The sequence below is a fragment of the Vipera berus genome (genome assembly GCF_964194415.1).
Source record: "Vipera berus genome assembly, chromosome: 4".
Taxonomy (NCBI): Eukaryota; Metazoa; Chordata; class Lepidosauria; order Squamata; family Viperidae; genus Vipera; species Vipera berus.
Genome location: NC_138206.1, coordinates 5,828,755 through 5,849,744, shown reverse-complemented (window position 1 = coordinate 5,849,744; position 20,990 = coordinate 5,828,755). Strand labels below are relative to the sequence as shown.

The 20,990-nt window shown below is 44.7% G+C and overlaps 1 protein-coding gene across 1 annotated transcript in view; it reads left to right on the top strand.

Annotated features, from left to right (window-relative positions):
* Positions 1-20,990, top strand: part of TENM4 (teneurin transmembrane protein 4) — a 315,526-nt gene that overhangs the window by 240,547 nt on the left and 53,989 nt on the right. Inside the window, exons 14-15 of the mRNA XM_081327781.1 lie at positions 7,071-7,217; positions 11,153-11,369. Coding sequence (XP_081183907.1) covers positions 7,071-7,217; positions 11,153-11,369 — 364 coding nt within the window. The remainder of the gene's footprint in view (positions 1-7,070; positions 7,218-11,152; positions 11,370-20,990) is intronic.

The window sequence follows — 20,990 nt, the reverse complement described above, 5'->3', positions numbered from 1 at the left end:
GCAGCTATTCCAGCTAAAATGCCTTTCTGTATCTTAGCGAAGAGCAGCAAGGTTGGTTAGGGGATTGGAGGCTAAAATATACGAAGGACGGTTGCAGGAATTGGGTTTGTCGAAATTTAATGAGAAGGACGACTAAGGGTGACACGATAGCAGTGTCTCAATATCTAAGGGGCTGTCACGGAGAAGGTTTAACTTGTTCTCCAAAACACCTGAAGGCAGGAGAAGACGCAGTGGATCAAAACTAATCAAGGAGAGAGAACCAATCTAGAACTAAGGAGAAATTTCCCGACAGTGGGAGCAATTAAAACAGCGGAAGGACCTGCCTTCGGAAGTTGTGGGTGCTGATTGGAGGTTTTCAAGAAGAGACTGGACAATCCTTTGTCTGAAATGGTAGAGGGTCTCCTGCTTGGACTAGAAGACCTCCAAGGTCCCTTCCGACTCTTATTATTCTGAAATATCCGAAATTCTCCACCTGGCGTACCAATTGGTTGAACACGCTAGGAATGGAGCCCACTCCATTGGGAGATGCTAGAATGGTGCGAGGCTCTTGATAGCTCAAGACACCTGTTTCTCCTCAGCCGATTTTCCATTCCCCGAAAATCGATTTGAATTAAAAAAAAATGTGTAGAATAGTTTGGGCTTCCACACCACCATAAGCTTTCATAGAATCATGGATGGGGACATCTGAGGTCCTTGTTCAAGGTAGGAATCCAAATTAAAGCATCCCAGAGATGCTGGCTGGCTGGCTAGTTCTGGCAATTGGACTTCCCTTGTAGAGCAAGAAGGATGCTGTGGTTGTGGCCAGCTGGGGGATTCTGGGAATTGAAGTCCACAGGTCTTAAAAGTTACCAAGGTTGGACAATCCCCGGTTTACAGACTTAAAAGTACTTGGATCTTGGCTTTCCACCCAAGCAGAGCATTGGAGTGGACGAGGTCTCTGAATTCTCCCAAAGAAGGAAAAAATAACATGGATATTTTCCAAGGACAGGACTTGCCCTTAGTTGTGCCGATAATGAGAAGAGAAACAGAGAACGGGCCCGCTCCTGAGGTTCTTCCTCGTAAATTCTTCCTTTGAGATCTAATCAACGCTAGGGCATGTGCAAACAGACCCTCCATCGCCAGACAGGAGGATCCTTCTGCAAACGCCCTGCCCATCTGCCATAAATATATTTATTCCTCCTTTAAGCATTTATCTTCTGCCAAACACTAATTCTCACGCCCAAGTCAGGAAGAGAAGCAATGAGAATAATGCACCAACTTCCTCTTTTAATTTCAGAAGTACAGATAGTCCTTCGCTTGCAACAATTTCATGACCGTTTGATATTACAACGGTACTGGAAAAAGTGACTTGTGACCATTTTTTGGGGGGGGGGGTTGGCACTGATGTCCATTGGTCATGTGATCAAAATCAGCCGCTTAGGAACTGACTCCTATTTATGACGGCTGCAGTGCCTCGGGAGGGGTGTGTGTGTGTGTCATGTGATCCGCTTTTGCAACCTTCGGACGAGCGAAGTCGGTGGGGAAGCCCGATTCACTTAACCACCGTGTGACTAGCTGAACCGCTGCAGTGATTCACTTAACGACGGTGGCAAGAAAGGTCGTCCAAACGGGTCAAAATTCACTTAGCAACTGCCTCACTTAGCAATGGAAATGTTGGGCTCTGTGGCGGTCGTACCTTGAGGAGCGCCTGGACAGGGCAAAGTTTGGCCTTTTCCCCCTGACATCGGTTTAAGAAGAGAACTGCAAAATTAGATCAAAATCTTTTCCCAACGTCTCTTCGTCAGATGTTTCTTGAAAGCCCACAAGGGGAGCTTAAGTCTGATGGAGCTGCTGGCTGCTCTTCTCCTTTTACAACTCTACACATTTACAACTGGGGTACTCTTTGTTAGGAGAGGAATTTGGTGATTAAAGGCCTTGCTGTGTCTGTGTATTGGGCTGACACTGTGCTGTGATTATAGCAGGAAATCCCTCAGGTTTAATCAGTGGCACATGATTACCTCCAGAAGCTGTGAATGCTCCAACCCTGGAAGTTTTTAAGAAGAGACTGGACAGCCGTTTGCCTGAAATGGGATAGGGTTTCCTGCCTGAGCAGGGGGTTGAGCTAGAGGACCTCCAAGGTCCCCCTTCCGTTAACTGTTGAGTTAGGCCGGTGCTGTGTGAAGATACACGCTCATAGGCCAGACATCCAGCTATTTCTGCTGCTGAAGTTAATTGTAGAAAATGATTTTGACATACACAACGTGTGGAAACAGCACTGGATAGAAAATTGCCCCCGCACACAGACACAATATCAAAGTTTGCCTTGTATTTTGAAAAAAAACTCCCCTGATTTGACCAGCCTCGTGAAATATCAACTTAATCAATAAAAGTCAATAAATAAACTCAATAATTTTAGTATGAAATAGGAGATGGGTCTCTCTTTATCTACTTTCTCTACAGCATAAGCCAGTTTTGATCTAGCAGTTAAGGCACCAGGCTAGAAACCAGGAGACTGTGAGTTCTAGTGCCGCCATAGGAATGAAAGCCGGCAGGGGGACTTTTGGCCAATTACCAGGAGGCTGTGAGTTCTAGTCCCGCCATAGGAATGAAAGCCGGCTGGGAGACTTTGGGCCAATCTGACGAGCAGAGTCAGTGGGGAAGCGGGATTCACTTTACAACCGTATTACTAATTTAACAAACTGCAGCGCTTCACTTAACAGATGCGGGCAAGAAAAGTCGTAAAACGGGCAAAATTCCCTTGACACATTCCTCACTTAACAACATAAATTTTGGGCTCCCTTGTGGTCGTAAGTTGAGGACGACCTGTAATTTGTATCATCTCTCCTGATCTGTCCCTTCGGGCGTCAAAGAAGCAGAGTCTGTAGCATGTCCTTTCCCAGCCTATCCTCACATTATTCTCATCATCGCAAAACCGCTGCTGCTCCTGATTTCTCTAAAACAAACAATGGGTTGCCAAAACCTTTTTGTTGTTGTTGTTTAAATTTGGCAGGATCACCAGGAGCAGGGGGGGGGGGAAGAGTAGCCTGTAAAGTTTGGATCAGATTCGTCCTAATGTACTGCCAGCCAATGTTTCCATTCACCCTAAGCTATGGGAAAAATCGGCACTTAGGTGTAACTTCCAACTTCCATAAATCTCCTTTTGAGTTTTAGGTCGACAGGATTCCCGTTGGAAGCGGCTGACAGCTCGTGTTGTTTAGACTGTCTTAATTGTGAACATATTTGCTGAAATCCCCAAATCAGCTATTCTGATCTGAGTCAAGAGTAATTGGTTGCATTCTGCTTTAATCCAAACCAGCCCAAGAGTCAGGCTATTTTTTTTCCCTCGTTTTAATTTTCTTTTCTTTTTTTATTAAAGAGTTTTAAAAAAAATTTTTACAATACATATCCCCAAAACCCACCCACCCCAAACCACCCCCCTTCCCCCTCCCACGTCCCAGAGCTGAATACAGGGTTATAGATATAGTAATCATATTCTAACTAAAATTATCCATTATAAAATTAACCAAATTCATAATGTGCTTTAACTCCCCTTTAACATAAATACCTTCAAATTATTAAAAACATAATAATAATAACTTAAACAAGAATATAATCAATACTAATACTAAAATAATAGTAGTAATAATAATACAATATATATTATATCTCAAAAAAAACACTAATGCAAATCCTCTATAATAAATAATAATCACAATATCCCTCTAAAATCTACTCATAAGCTAAGTGAAACTTTTTAGTCCCATATTTTTTCTGAATATAATCTATCCATCTCCAAACTGAAATGTATCTTTCTTGTGAATGATCCTTCAAATAAGCAGAAATCTTAGACATTTCTGCAAGATTTGATACTTTAAGTACCCATTCCTCTATAGTAGGCAAACTATCCTTCTTCCAATATTGTCCCACCAGTAACCGTGCTGCTGTTATCAAATTCAACCCTGGTTTTAATTTCCTTATTTCTATTTTCCTTTGAGGACCCGGATTGTTGGGGGCGATCTGCTGACTCTGTAAACCGCTTAGAGAGGGCTGTAAGGCACTGTGAAGCAGCCTATAAGTCTAAATGCTGTTGCCGTTTTATATATTAAATAAATATACAAATCTTCACCGGAGACTTGAAGGGGTTTAAGAGGCATTCTGTCTCTCGTGAGAAGCGTGAGAACTGGAGCTGGTTGAAATGATCCGTTGAAGCCCAATCCAGACTTTCGGCACCCTCAGCAAACTACAGTACAGATAGGCCTCAACTTACAACAGCTCATTTAGTGACCATTCAAAGTTACAGTGGCACTGGAAAACATGATTTACGAGCGATTTTTACACTTCCAGTATTCCCCGTGATCACGTGATCAAAATTCAGACACTTGGCAACTGATTCCCCGTTATGATGGATGCAGTCTCCCGGGATCCTGTGATCCCTTTTTACGACCTCCTGACAAGCAGTCAGTGGGGAAGCCAGATTCACTTAACAACCCTGTTACCAACTTAACAACTTCACTTAAAAAGCTGCGGCAAGAAAGGTTACATAACATGGGGCAAAACTCACTTAACAACTGTTAAATTTTGGGCTCAATTCTGGTCGTAAGTCGAGGGCTACCAGTAATCATTTAATAATCTGAATAAATAGCCTTGACTTGCTATTGACTTTTCTGAATGTCACACACACACACACACACACACACACACACAAATATCCTTTTTTATATCCAAGCAATGTCTGGTTGGAGTTGATTTAAATTAACAGGTAGTCCTTGACTTACAGCCAGAATTACTTACTTACTATTTTATTTTATTATTTTATTTTAATTTTTATAATAACGATGGTGGTGGTGGTGGTGGTGGTGGTGGAAGGGATCTTGGAGGTCATTTAGTCCAACCCCCTGCTCAGGCAGGAAACCCTATACCATTTCAGACAAATTTTGTTTTGTTTTGATTTGATTTGTAATTTTATTTTATTTTATTTTATTTTATTATTTTATTTTATTTTATTATTTTATTATTTTATTTTATTATTTTATTTTATTTTATTTTATTATTTTATTTTATTTTATTTTATTTTATTTTATTTTATTTTATTTTATTTTATTTTATTTTATTTTATTATTTTATTTTATTTTATTATTTGTTAAATTTATTTGCCACCCATCTCAGCATGGGGACTACTCTGGGTGGCTTACCACAGTAAAACGGGGAAAAAAGGAATAAAAAATGTAAACATAACAATAGCCAAAGCAATGAAACAATAAAAAAAATCAACAAAGGAAGTAGAATAATACAAATTAAAAGATGGACAGAGGAAGCGAGCGAGCGGGAAGCTCCGCAGGGAGCGGGGACAGACAAAATTTGAGGCTAAATTTTTCTTTGTTCAGCAAGGTAGTTGTTAAATGAGTTACAACCAATTTTTGCCGTGGTTGTTAAGTGAATCGCTGTACTTGAGGTCATTAAACGAATCCGGCGTCCCTCATTACCTTTTTCCTTGTCAGAAGCCAGCTTGGGAAGGTTGCAAATGTTGATCACGTGATCCCAGGATGCTGCAACTGTCATAAATACCTGCCAGTTGCCAAGCGCCTAAATTTGGATCATGTGACCATGGAGATGCTACAAAAATTGTTAAGTGTGAGGACCGGTTGTAAGTCCCTTTCTTCAATGCCGTCGTAATTCCGAATGGTCACTAAGCAAATAGTTGTAAGTTGAGGGCTACCTTGATAGTATATTGGAACTAGCCGCAATCACCTTGCGATTTTTGATTTTGACTTGTTCCCACCAAGTTCAGGAGGAATCAGTGTGATTCGGAGAATGAGAAATGAACGGGTGGCCCAAATGGGGCAGCCATTTTGCCATCGTCCTTTCTATCTGTGCTCACCCGTGCAATAACTTTGCACTCCTGTCCTGCACCTTTATTTATTTTTTTTCACATGAACTAGTAACCCTTCGACCAATACTTCTTGTTTGTCAGCCGCCTTCCATTATTATCAATGGAAATGAAAATAATAAATGGGAGAATGCTGTTGTTGGTTGGTTTAATGCTAGCCGTAGCTATAGTAGCTATAGTTTACCTTAAGAAACTACCGTAACATCACAAAGCTAACAGGTTGTCCTCAACGTACGACCACAATAGAGTTCGAAATTTCCATTGCTAAGCAAGACAGTTGTTGAGGCAGTTTTTGTCCCACTTTACAACCTTGCTTGCCATCATTGCTAAGTGAATCCCTGCCGTTGTTAAGTTGGTAAGACCATTGTTAAGTGAATTTGCCGTAGCAGTAATCCAGTATTTCAGGGGCTGACATAAAGAAGAGGGGATCAATTTATTTTCCAAAGCACCCGAGGGCAGGACAAGAAACAGTGGATGGAAACTAATCAAGGAGAGAAGCAACCTGGAATTAAGGAGAAACTTCCTGACAGTGAGGACAATTCACCAGTGGAACCTCTTGCCTCCAGAAACTGTGAATGCTCCAACACTGGTAGTTTTTAAGAAGAGCCATTTGTCTGAAATGGTATAGAGCAGGGGTAGGCAACCTTGGCTCTTTTATGACTCGTGGACTTCAACTCCCAGAATTCCTGATCCAGCATGGCTCAGCTTGGAAACCTCTCCCTTTCCCCTCAGCATGGCTGGCTCAGGAATTCTGGGAGTTGAAGTCCACGAGTCATAAAAGTGCCAAGGTTGCCTACCCCTGGTATTGGGTTTCCTGATTGAGTAGGGTTAGTGTTAGAAGACTAGAAGACCTCCGAGGTCCCTTCCAGCTCTATTCGGGTTCTGAATTCTGACTTTGCTTTTCAGGAGGTCACAAAAGGGGATCAGGGCAAACTGAGCGATGGAAATTTCAGGCCCAGTTCTTATTCGTAAGGCAAGGACTACCTAAATTACCGCATACCAAGCCGTTCCGTTTCACATCCGTGGGGAAAATATTGTTCTGATGTAGTAAAATTTCCCGAGGAGGAAAATTGCCCCAAACAGCAAATCATCGCTCCATCTTTCTTTGCGCATAACCTGTGAATGGCCTTTTCTCGCTCCCCCAATGTTAATTTATCCAAATTCTCTTCTCCAACTAAACTTTCCTTTCCTCTCCCCCTTCCAGAGGGATGCCCCGGTTTGTGTAACGGCAACGGTAGGTGCACGCTGGACATGAACGGGTGGCACTGTGTCTGTCAGCTGGGCTGGAGAGGGACAGGCTGCGACACGTCCATGGAGACCGCGTGTGGAGACGCCAAAGACAACGATGGAGGTAAGACTCCTGCTAACCGGGTTTACCGATCAGGAATCTTCACTTTGCAGGGATAGACATGAGAAGGAGAAACAAACCGGGTTCCAGGTTTGAAGCAAAACAGCCCCATTTGGGCCGTCCTATCCTCCGCATTTCAAAGTTGGGTTGGAATAATTCAAAGTTGGCTTTTTTTTGCCATTCAGGATACTATGGATTTGTCTCCTAACGGTAAGATTCCTGCCGGCTGCTGTGAAACTGATACAGTTTTCTCTCTGGATAAAAATCTCCTCTTCCCATGAAAGAGAATATTTGTTGCTCAGGCTTGAACTGTGGGGTCCTTGCTGCTCCTTGAGTTTGGCTGTTTTCTTGTAGACGTTTCATGACCCAACTAGGTAACGTTGTCAGTGCTAGAAGGGTTTGGGTTGTGGGAGGAGGCGGGCTTTGGGATCCTTGGTGCTCTCTGAGCATGGTTATTGTCTTGCAGAAGTTTCATTACCCAATTAACATCATCAGTGCTTGAAGGGCGTGAGATTGGAGGAGTAAGAGGAGGAGGATTGTGGGGTCCTTGGTGCTCCTTCAGCTTGGCGGTTTTCTTGTAGACGTTTCATGACCCAACTAAGTAACATCATCAGTGCTAGAAGGGAGTGGAGTAAAAGGAGGAGGATTGTGGGGTCCTTGGTGATCCTTGAGCTTGGCGGTTTTCTTGTAGACGTTTCATGACCCAACTAGGTAACTTCATCAGTGCTAGAAGGGAATGGAGTAAGAGGAGGAGGATTGTGGGGTCCTTGGTGCTCCTTCAGCTTGGCGGTTTTCTTGTAGACATTTCATGACCCAACTAGGTAACTTCATCAGTGCTAGAAGGGAATGGAGTAAGAGGAGGAGGATTGTGGGGTCCTTGGTGCTCCTTGAGCTTGGCGGTTTTCTTGTAGACATTTCATGACCCAACTAGGTAACTTCATCAGTGCTAGAAGGGAATGGAATAAGAGGAGGAGGATTGTGGGGTCCTTGGTGCTCTCTGAGCTTGGCTGTTTCCTTGTAGACATTTCATGACCCAACTAGGTAACGTTATCAGTGCTGGAAGGGAGTAGGGTTTGTTCTCTGTTTATATACAAGTGGCTTGCCCTGTCACCAAGATTAACACTAGACCAACAGCCAAACTGTAAGCAACATCCCAGTCAAGGAATCAGCAGCTCCTACAAACAATCAAACAGTAAACAACGGCCTAATCAAGGAACTGCCAAGAACACTGACAGGGCAAGACATTTGTATAGAAACCTGTATTGCCAATTACCCACAGTTTACCTTGTTGCAAAGAAATCTCTAATGCCTGCTAGATGAAAAATAAAAGAGATGTCGCATTACATGGCTGACGGGAAATACAGTATATACAGGTCGTCCTCGACTTATGACCACAAGTGAGGCCAAAATTTCCATTGCTAAGCGAGACAGATGTTAAGTGAGTTTTGCCCCATTAGACAACCTTTCTTGCCACCGTTGTTAAGCGAATCACTGCAGTTGTTCAGTTAGAATCCGACTTCCCCCATTGAGTTTGCTTGTCAGAAGGTCGCAAAAGATCACCTGACCTCGGGGGGGGGGCACAGCAACCGTCATAAGTACATGCCAGTCTGAACTTTGATCACGTGACCCTGGGGAGGCTGCAACGGTTGTAGCTGTGAAAAATGGTCATAAGTCACTTTTTTCCAGAGCTGTTGTAATTTCGAATGGCCACTAAATGAACTGTGGTAAGTCGAGGATTATCTTTACTGTGATTCCAACCCAAGTGCCTTCTCCATTCCTCAGCCCTGCAGGCATTTGTGTGTATTCTCACACCACTAAAACTGCGGAGAAAGGAAACAAGATAAATCCCGCTCTGAGCTTATCTGTTTCAGAGGATTTAAAAATGCCTCTTTTTTTTGGATTGGATACTTTAGGTTAGTCTGGTGTGGTAACAAGTCCAAATTGCTTCCTTTGGTAAAATATTTTTGTGAGGGTGGTGGGGGGGGAGAGAGACAGGAACCAGCAGAAATAGCTGGCTGCCCCTTCTAATAACCCACCCCCCCATCTCCTGAAATTAAATATCCCCTGCCTTCGTTTCTATTTACAGCCGGTTCAAGGCCATCATCCTTGTCCAGATGTGTGAGATATATGGACTTAGAGCCGTAATCTGTGCTTCTGCTGAATAAAGGGGAAATAAATAAAGGTTTTTCTGGAGGGTCCACCTCAGAAAAGAAACTTCCTCCTTGTAAAAAAAGAAAAAAAAGTCATTATTTCAATTGGCCCTTTGTTCCTTGTCAATATCCTACAGGCTGGAAAACTTTGGGACCCATCCGGAAAGAGATTTTTTTTAAGCAGCTAATTTGCACTTTGGGATTGAAATTTATGTGTCACCCTAGACACTTTTTGTTGGATAAAAATGCCTCCTAATCCAGGGCAGTCCTTCACTTATGACCACAATTGAGCCCAAATTTTCCTGTGGCTAACTAAGTGAGACATTTGTTAAGTGAGTTTTGCCTCATTTTGTAACCTTTCTTGTGTCCCGGGATCTTGTGATCACCTTTTGCGACCTTCTGACAAACAAAGTCAATGGGGAAGCCAGATTCACTAAGCCACTGTGTTACTAACTCAACAGCTGCAGTGATTCGCTTAACGACTATGGCAAGAAAAGTTGTAAGATGGGGAAAAATTCACTTAACATCTGTCTCACTTAGCAATGGAAATGTTGGGCTCCATTGTGGTCGTAAATCGAGGACTACCTGTGGATGTATCAATTATTTTCCTATTACAAGGGAAAAACCTGATTGCTCTTAATGTCAGGATTTTAAACATCTCTTCCTGTGGACTTCAGACACCCTGAAGAGGATGGACTGACTGACTGAAAGACCGGACTGACTGACTGACTGACTGACTGACCGAACGAATGAATGAATGAATACATCTATTAAACTTTGTATATCCTGATTCCGGTTGTCTCTCAGTGAGACATATACAATCCAAAATGGGACCTCATATAATAATAAAAAAAACAATTAAATCTGACTATTAAAAACTGTTCGAAATAAAACTATCCAGTTAAATCTACAGGCTGGTGCCTATGTTGGGGGGGGGAGAGGGGTTTTTAGATCAAAATAAAATCAGGATGGTGGCCTGATTGAAGTCCCAATTTTTTTAAGTGTGTTATTGTGCCATCTTGACAACACCCATGCCATCAAAATGGGTGGGTTTTTGATTGAGCCATTGCAGCTGCCACCTTGACTTTTTTTTAATACCCCTCTCACTGAGATTTAATTAAACATGGATCCCTCTAATGCAAGGGCTTCCTGTGCTGGGTTTTAATTTTTCCTTCTTCTCCAATTAAAAAGTGACAGTTAAGGCCTATCATATTGGAAATTCAGATTTAGTATTTCTGAATCAAGAGACACTGTGGTCGAGTGGTTAAGGCAACAGGCTAGAAATCAGGAGACTGTGAGTTTTATTCCCATCTTAGGCATGAAAGCCAGCTGGGTGGCTTTGGTCCAATCACCAGGAGACAGTGAGTTCTAGTCCCACCTTAGGCATGAAAGCCAGCTGGGTGACTTTGGACCAATCACCAGGAGACTGAGAGTTCTAGTCCCACCTTAGGCATGAAAACTGGCTGGGTGACTTTGGGCCAATCAGCAGGTGACAGTGAGTTCTAGTTCTGCCTCAGACACAAAGCCAGCTGGGTGACCTTGGGCCAGTCTCTCTCTCTCAGCCCTAGGAAGGAGACAATGACAAGTCACTTCTGAAAATCTTGCCAAGAAAGCTGCAGGAACTAATCCAGGCAATCTTCCGAAGCAAAGGGTGATTCAAAGGCACTAAATGAACAAATGGATCTGTACCGGGTGATCCTCCCAGGTTACAATGCTAAGTATTCCAGATGCCAGATCTTTTGCCCCGCCGAGGCTCTTCTAACCTGTCTTTGTGCCTTTGGTCCACAGATGGGCTAGTGGACTGCATGGACCCCGACTGCTGCTTTCAGTCTTTCTGCCAGACCAACACACTCTGCTTGGGCTCTCCAGATCCGCTCGACATCATACAGGAGACTCAGGCCCCCGTGTCCCAGCAGAAGCTCTACTCTTTCTATGATCGGATCAAGTTTCTAGTTGGCAAGGACAGCACGCATGTCATTCCTGGAGAGAATCCATTCAGCGGAGGGTAAGTTTCCTTCCTTCCTTCCTTCCTTCCTTCCTTCCTTCCTTCCTTCCTTCCTTCCTTCCTTCCTTCCTTCCTTCCTGTCATCTACCTTCCTTATCTCTCGCTCTCTCTCTCTCCTTCCTTCCTTCTGTCTCTCCTTCCTTCCTTCTTTCCTGTCATCTTCCTTCCTTCCTTCTCTCTCTCTTTCCTTCTCTCTCTCTCCTTCCTTCTTTCCTGTCATCTTCCTTCCTTTCTTTCCTTCTCTTGCTTCTTTCTTCTTTCTTTCCTGTCATCTCGCTTCCTTTTCTTTCCTTCCTTCTCTCTCTCTCTCTCCTTCCTTCCTTCTTTCCTGTCATCTCCCTTCCTTTCCTTCCTTCTCTCCTTCCTCGTCTACTACCTTCCTTCCCTCTCTCCTTCCTTCTTTCTTTCCTGACATCTTCCTTCCTTCCTTCCTTCCTTCCTTCCTTCCTTCCTTCCTTCCTTCCTTCCTGTCATCTACCTTCCTTCTCTCTCGCTCTCTCGCTCCTTCCTTCCTTCTGTCTCTCCTTCCTTCCTTCTTTCCTGTCATCTTCCTTCCTTCCTTCTCTTTCCTTCTTTCTCTCTCCTTCCTTCTTTCCTGTCATCTTCCTTCCTTTCTTTCCTTCCTTCTCTCTCTTCTTCCTCTCTTCCTTCTTTCCTGTCATCTCCCTTTTCTTTCCTTCCTTCTCTCTCTCTCCTTCCTTCCTTCTTTCCTGTCATCTCCCTTCCTTTCCTTCCTTCTCTCCTTCCTCGTCTACTACCTTCCTTCCCTCTCTCCTTCCTTCTTTCTTTCCTGACATCTTCCTTCCCTTTCCTTCCTTCCTTCCTGCCTGCCTGCCTTCCTTCCTTTAGTGTGGCTTTTGAACGGTCATCCAGCACAATCCCACATAGCGTACATTGGAAACTTAAAAACACCCCATTTAACCACAAGCGATGCTCTGAACTTTTCCCCCCAGAATTAAAACAGAAATCAATTTCTGCCTTACCCAGGAAAGAAATCTCAGAAGATCTGGGGAGAGACATTACTCCCTTGTGATATTTCTGTCCGCAATGTTTGGGATCGTAGGTACATGAACTTGCAAATGTGCGGCACACAGCGAGTGTTGTGGTACACCAGCGACACTTCAGGTTCAGCTTTAATAAGCTTTTTTCCCCCCTCCTTAAAAATCAAAGGTTCATAAGGAGCCTGCATGTTGTAGCCTGCATGTTATGATTTTATTAATGATTTATCTCCGTGAAGAGGTTGTTCTAAACTCTGCACCAGCCACGTATTGGAGCTACGAGATCTTCTGTCCCTTATGCTCAGCACAATTTAATATTATTAGCCCTAATACTGATTGAGTTCTCTGAGAGCAGCCAAAATGGCGAAAGCCACTCATGAGAGAAAGAGAGAAAAAGAGAGCAATCAGTACAATTCAGAGTAACCATGGACTTTTGCAAAAAAAAAAAAAGTGCAAGAGGCAGAAAAAATATAGAAGGGTAGGAATGACTTAATTAAGCAAGGACAATGAAGGCAAATGCACAGAGGCACTGATTGGTTCCTACTCTTCTAAGAGCCCAAAATAACAGAAAAGGAGATTGCCCAGGATGGCTGGGAAATTCTGGGAGTTGAAGTCCACCCATCTTAAGGTTACAGAGCTCAAGAAACACCACCATAAAGAATTACCTGGACAATCTAAAGCAGGGGTCTTCAGACTTGGCCCTTTTATGACTTGTGGACTTCAACTCCCAGAATTCCTCAGCCAGCATGGGGGAACCATGGCCCCTTCATGACTTGTGGACTTCAACTCCCAGAATTCCTCAGCCAGCATGGGGGAACCATGGCCCCTTCATGACTTGTGGACTTCAACTCCCAGAATTCCTCAGCCAGCATGAGGGAACCATGGCCCCTTCATGACTTGTGGACTTCAACTCCCAGAATTCCTCAGCCAGCATGGGGGAACCATGGCCCCTTCATGACTTGTGGACTTCAACTCCCAGAATTCCTGAGCCAGCATGAGGGAACCATGGCCCCTTCATGACTTGTGGACTTCAACTCCCAGAATTCCTGAGCCAGCATGAGGGAACCATGGCCCCTTCATGACTTGTGGACTTCAACTCCCAGAATTCCTCAGCCAGCGTGCCTGGCTAAGGAATTCTGGGAGTTGAAGTCCACAAGAAATAAAAGGGCCAAGTCTGAAGACCCCTGGTCTAAAGAAAGCTGGAATGATTTGACCAGCCAACTTTCCAGAAGGGAAGATCATTCGGTGTGGCGTCCTTGGTGCTCTCTGAGCTTGGTTGTTTCCTGGTAGACATTTTATTACCCTACTAGGTAACGTTATCAATGCGTGGTCCAGGGACTCCGCAGTTCAACCCCGTGCTACAAATATTCTATTCTAACGAGATGTCTCGATGGCTCCTAGCAACTGGAGACAGCTGTGGTATGCTTTTTTTTCAACGGTAGGGATAAATGGGGGCTGGTGGCTAAGAGCCCAAAATGTGATCACGTGACCACAGGGGGTGTTTGTGCAGCTGTTGGAAGTTCAAAATTGGATTGTAACTAGCTCTGAGGACACCTGTCGTAACTTTGAGCTGTTACTAAGCAACCGGTTGTAAGTCAAGGATTGCCTGGTATTGATGCTTTTGAATGTTGGTCTTGGAGAAGAAGGCTGAGAAGGTCATGGACAGCCAAGAAAGCAAATTAATAGATTATCAGGCAAATCAACCCACAGTTTTCACCGAAGGTACAAATGACCAAGTTCAAATTATCCTAGTTTGGACAGATTATGAGAAGATCTATCTCTCCAAAGAAGGTTTTAATGCAGTCAATCCTCAATGTAGACCAAAGTAGGAAGCCAGAGTTATGAATACTGTTACAAGTCGTCCTTGACTCACAACAGTTCGTTTAGCGACCGTTCAAAGTTACAGCAGCACTGAAAAAAGCGAGTTATGACTGTTTTTCACGCTTACGACCGTTGCAGCATCCCCGGGATCACCGGATCAAAATTCAGAGGCTTGGCAACTGGCACGTACTTGTGACGGTTGCAGTGTCCAAGGTCACGTGATCCCCTTTGGCGCCCTTCTGCCAAGCAGTCAACGGGGGAAGCCAGATTCATGTCACAACCGTGTCACTAACTGAACAACTGCAGCGAGTCACTTAACAATGGTGGCAAGAGAAGGTCGTAAAATGGGGCAAAATTCATTTAACAGCTGTCTCGCTTAGTAGTGGAGATTTGGGGCTCAGTTTGGTCTTAAGTCAAGGACTGTTTGTGCTACTTTCATTACAAGGTTGCGATAACGGAATCTAGAAAGTCTTTCCTCTTTCCTTTCCTCTTCACAAGAACTCTAAGGCTTACTCCGGTTATGCCCTTCTGCCCTGGGCTTATATTTCTTTGACCCCAAGACAGGTAAGTCCTCAACATAGGACCACAATTGAGCCCAGGGTTTCTGTTGCTAAGTGAGACATTTTGTTGAGTGAGTTTAGCCCCATTTTTTCCCACCTTTCTCGCCATGGCTGTGAAGTGAATCCCTGCAGTCGTTAAGTGAGTCACATGGTTGTTAAAGGGAATCTGGCTTCCCCCGTCGACTTTGCTCGTCAGAAGGTCACAAAAGGGGATCACGTGACCCCTGGGACACTGCGACGGTCATAAATACGTGTCAGCTGCATCTGAATTTTGATCACATGAGCATGGGGGATAAGTACGAAGCAACGGTCGTAAGAACGAAAGACGGTCATGAGTCACTTCTTTTTGTGCTGTTCTAACTCCGAACGGTCACTAAGCGAACTGTTGTACTGTGTTTCCCCTGAAAGTAAGGCCTACACCAACAATACGCCCTAGCTTGATTTTGGGGGGTGGGCCTAATGTAAGCCATACCCCCAAAATAAGCCCTAGTTTTGGGGTGAGGCACACACCTAAAAATCAAGCTAGGGCGAGGGTAGGGGGTGTGGAGCTGCCCCACCCACCCCACACCCACTTACCTTGCAGCCAGGCCTTTCCTTGCAGGCCCACGTCTAAGGCCTCTTCTGTAGCCAGGCCTGCATTTCTCAGTCACGGGGCTTTCCGGAAGGCCTGGGCAGCCAAGAAGCGAGCTATAGATTCAATCCCCAGCTTGGTTCTGCAAGACTTCAGCAGCCGAGCATCAAGCTATAGATTGAATCCATATCTCGGTACTCGGCTGCTTAGGCCTTCTGGAAAGGCCCGACTGCAAAATGCAGGCCCGAATGCAGCTGCAGAACTTCAGCCCCAGAAGAAGTGGACCGGTTAAGGTGGGGCTATGGGTGCCGGAAGTGAGGTAAGGCCTACCCTGAAATTAAGACCTGGTGCTTCTTTGGGAGGCCAAAAAAAAAAAAAGACCCAGTCTTATTTTTGGAGAAACACAGTAAGTCGAGAAAGACTGTAGTTGTCCCTTCTGCCCATTACGAATACTGGGAAAGGTAGAACCAAAGAGAAGAACAGGGTGAGCAGCATCAAGATGGATAGGTCTCAAATTAGCAGTGAATGCTCTGCTGGAAGAGCAGAATGGCCAAGTTAGGGACATCATCATGAAGACAATAGCTCTGTGTGGTAGCTAAGCGTCCACCACAAGTTGATGGCATATAATCAATCAAGCCTTTTGCCCTTCGTGACCCTTTCTTGCTCCAGAGGCGAAGAAAAGAGTTCTCCAGTATCATTTAGAGTCGTGCCGGAGCTTCTGATGACAGACAGTTTCAAAATGCTTGGAAGGTAACAGAGCAGAGAAGGAGAATTAACTAGCCAGCAAATCAATCAAGGGATGGTCAAGTAGCACAAGAGCTGTTGGTAGCAGCTCATCAAAGGATGCAGGAAAAACATCCTTTGCTTGCCGGTGGAATTGGACTCAACGGTTGTGTCAACATGGAGGCTTATTTTAAGGTGGACCCTCCATCTAACCCTACTCTATGACCACCACAAAAGTGTTTAAATAATACCTCTTGGGAAGGCATTTCAATTAATTTAAATATGAAATTACTGTTTTAGAAAAGATGAGGACTTTTTACTGGCCCTAGAGAGAATTTATGGATGTCCATTTTATTCTCTCTCTATCTCTCTTTCTCCCTCACTTTCTCATTCTCCTTTCTCACTGTCTTTCTGTCTTTCTCTCTGTCTCTCTTTCTTTCTCCCTCTGTGTGTGTATTTCCCTGTTTCTCTCTCTGTATGTTGTGTTGCTTTCCCTCTCTCTCTTGTATCGCTCTCTCTCTCTCTCTCTCTCTCTCTCTCTCTCTCTCTCTCTCTCTCTCTCTCTCTCTCTCTCTCTCTCTCTCTCTCTCTCTCTCTCTCTCTCTCTCTCTCTCTCCCCTCCCCCCCTGCCTCTGTCTCACTCTCTCTCTGTCATACATACACAACATTCAGGTGCCTTGTCAGCCCACTTAGGAAGCCACTTTCTGGGCAAATGAAATACATAAATTCAAATAAAATAGAAGTGCCTTTTGTCCCCCCACCCTGCTGCTTTGCTCTTGACCTCTTAATGCAAGACGGTCCATAGCAGGATTTGTACGCAAAGCAAAGCTGTTGGATCACTTACACTGTTTGAGCAGCTGCAACACACTGCTGGCTCATGCTTAAATAGTTGTCCATTAGGATTTCTAAGTCCCTCTCCCCTCACATCTTTAAAAACGGATGAGGACATTGTGGTTTTGAAGGAAGGAGACATCACAATGGGCCCAAGGGGGTCAAACAGTTGCTGTGAAGTCCTTTTGGAGGCGATGAGAAAGCACTTTCGGTCTTTCGATTCCGTTTCACACATGGAAGTCATCAAACAGTTGGCTCTCCTTCTGTAATAGTTATAAAATGACTGTTAACATGTCGATTATTTTTATCAGTAAGACGTGGGGGGGGGGAACCACCCCACCCATATGCATTAATGTATTAAAATAAATATATGAAGGGGGGGAACCACCCCACCCATATGCATTAATTTATTAAAATCAAAATAGGAAGAGAAAAGACCCACCCCACCCATATGTATTAATTTATTAAAATAAATATATGGGGGGGGAACCATCCCACCCATATGCATTAATTTATTAAAATAAATATATGGGGGGGAACCACCTCACCCATATGCATTAATTTATTAAAATAAATATATGTAGGGGGGAAACCATCCCACCCATACGCATTTATTAAAATAAATATATGAAGTCTTGAAGCAGATCCACAAGAGGACCAGGAGGGAAGGAGGGAAGACCCACTTGAGGTCTCCAGCTACTAATTCCAGTGTATTTTAGAATGTGCAGGTAGTCCTTGTATTATGACCACAATGGAGCCCAAAATTTCTGTTGCTAAGCGAGAGAGTTGTTTAAGTGAGTTTTGCCCCAGTTTACGACCCTTCTTGCTGCAGTTGTTAAGTGATTCACTGCAACTGTCGAAGGTAATAGCACGGTTGTTAAGTGAAGCTGGCGTTCCCCATTGACTCTGCTTGTCCGAAGGCCGCCAGAGGCGATCACATGACCCCAAGACTTGGCAACCGTCGTAAATATGAGTCAGTTGCCGAGCGTCCGAATTTTGATCACGTGGCCATGGGGATGCAATGGTTGTAAATGTGAAAAATGGGTAAAGGTAAAGTTTCAGCGGCACATGCGTGCTAGTCGTTTCCAACGCTAGGGGCCGGTGCTCATCTCCGTTTCAAAGCCAAAGAGCCAGCGCTTGTCCGAGGACGTCTCCGTGGTCATGTGGCCGGCATGACTAGACACCAAAGGCGCACGGAATGCTGTTACCTTCCCACCGGAGTGGTCCCTATTTTTCTACTTGCATTTTTACGTGCTTTCGAACTGCTAGGTTGGCAGAAGCTGGGACGAGTAACAGGCACTCACTCTTGTTACGTGGCACTCGGGATTCGACCCACCAAACTGCCGACCTTCTGATCGACAAGCTCAGCGTCCTAACCCACTGAGCCACCGCGTCCCTTTTTTGAAAAATGGTTATAAATCCATTTTTTTTAGTGCTGTGGTAACTGAACAGTCACTAAACAAGCTGTTGTAAGTTGAGGACTTAACCTGTATTGCAAAAACGATCCTTTGCTGAAGTCCCATCATTAAAGGAGTGGTATAAAAGCCAAGTGCTTAAAAACTTCACACGTTCCTTAGTGCTTTAAACAACACGTCAACGTCTTCCTCCAGCTGCTACTTGGGGAAGCTGCTCTTCTGCATGCTTTCTGCCAAAAAATGCAGCAAGCTTGCAACTTTGTCTGCTTTATGGCTTCCCGAGGAATCTCTATTTTCCCCTGCGGTATTATTTTCTGCCTAATTGAATTCCGACACAACTAGAGATCACCTCTGGCTGGACAAGAGCCAGGAGACTGCTTGTTTTACTTAAAATGTCTTCGCCCAAAAAGTTGACTCCGCTGGGTTTGATCCCTTTTTAACTCGAGGAAGCTTGGAGCAGACCTCATCAAACCAAGGTCCTTTGGAATGGGATGGAATAGAGAATGGATTAAGAATAGAATGGAACAGAACGGAATAGAACAGGGGTGTCAAACTCAATTTCACTGAGGGCCGCATCAGCATTGCGGTTGCCCTCAGGGGGCTGGGTGGGTATGGCCAGGGTAGGCATGGCCTACTGGGTGGGCGTGGCTAGAGTGCGTATGGCCTACTGGGTGGGCGTGGCCAGCTCTACATCCTTCACATCAAGGGTGCCTATGGGGGCCTGGGCAGGAGTGGGACAGATCTGAGGGTCTCTGGCAGAAGGAGGGTCTCTGGGCCAGGGCCAAGGCAGTGGGGGCCGTTCCCTCACTGTTTCCAGGATGGCTTCACGGGCCACATGAAACCACTTCGCGGGCCGGATCTGGCCTCCGGGCCTTGTGTTTCACATGCCTGGAATAGAATAATAACTTTATTGTCACTTTGAATGTACACAAATCAGCATAGGTTAAAATGAAATTTTGTTGCCTTCAGCTCTCAAAGGGTCACCACTTCTGATATACACTACATCAATATGACATAAATAAATAAACAGAGAATTATGCACATACCCACATATAGGAAAACAACAGAATATCGAGACCTCCAAACCAAGAGACTTAACAGAATAACAGAGTTGGAAGGGACCCTGGAGGTCTTCTAGCCAACCCCCCTGCTCAGGCAGGAAACCCTATACCTGTCCTGGCGAACCTATGGCACACGTGCCACACCTGGCACGCAGAGCCCTCTCTGTGGGCACGCGCGCCATCGCCCCAGTCAGCTGGATTTTATACAACCTTTTCACTTTAGGCCTCTGCCGCCATGTGCAAAAAAAAAAAAAGGTTCAATCAATCAATTTCAACTTCTCGCCAGGAAAAAAAAAGATCTCGCAAAGTTGGAATTGATTGAACTTTTTAGTCCCACCCAGTCTGCCGTTACCACTGCAGCCGCGCCCACGCAATGGGCCACACCCACACAATGGGCCACGCCCACCCGGTGCACCCAACGATACATAAGTGGATTTTGGGTTGCAGTTTGGGCACTCGGTCTCTAAAAGGTTTGCCATCACTGCCCTATACCATTTCAGACAAATGGCTGTCCAGTCTCTTCTTAAAAACTTCCAGTGTTGGAGCATTCACCGCTTCTGGAGGCAGGTTGTTCCACTGATTAATTGTTCTCACTGCCAGGAAATTTCTCCTTATTTCTAGGTTGCTTCTCTCCTTGATGAGTTTCCATTCATTGCTTCTTGTCCTGCCTTCAGGCGCTTTGGAGAATAGCTTGACTCCCTCTTCTTTGGGGCAGGCTCTCAAACACTGGAAGACTGCTATCATGTCACCCCTGGTCCTTCTCTTTATTAAACTACTAGACATTCCCAATTCCAGCAACCGTCCCTTATATGTTTTAGCCTCCAGTCCCCTGATCATCTTTGTTGCTCTTCTCTGTACTCTTTCTAGAGTCCCAACATCTTTTTTACGTCGTGGTGACCAAAACTGGATGCAGCATTCCAAGTGTGGCCTTACCAAGGCATTGTAAAGTGGTATTAGTACTTCACTTGATCTTGATTCTATCCCTCTGTTAATGCAGCCTAGCACCGTGTTGGCTTTTTTGGCAGCTGCCGCACACGGCTGGCTCCTATTTAAGGGATTGTCCACTAGGACTCCGAGATCCCTCTCACAGTTAAGTATATTGAGCCAGCTACCACCTATTCTGCACCTGTGCAGGTTTTTAGGTTTTTCTTGCCTAAATGTAGAACCTGACTTTTTCCGCCATTGAATTTCATTTTGTTTGATAGGGCCCAGTGTTCATGTCTGTCCAGATCCTTCAGGATCCTGAGGCTGTACTCCTAGCATTGTTGGCTATTCCTGCCAGGTTGGTGCCGTCGGCAAATTTGATGAGCTCCCCTTCTAGCCTCTTGTCTAAAGCACTGAAAAGGAAAACCATATACATAAAATCAAGTTAGGATATTCAATCAGCTGCAATCGGGGCATCCAGGGTAGTCAGAACACACATCGAAAGGGGACATGCCCTGGTCAAGTGGTCAAAGAAATCCTCTGGTCTTTTTCTGACCCTTCCCGTTTCAGATCCCTCCAATGGAATCAGTCCTGTTTCTAAAATGCTTGGTCTATTGTCAGAAATTCAGCTATATATACAATAAACCCCTGGGCTGCTTGGCGCTCTCCGTGCTTGGTTTTGCCGACATTTCATTACCAAACTAGGTAACATCATCA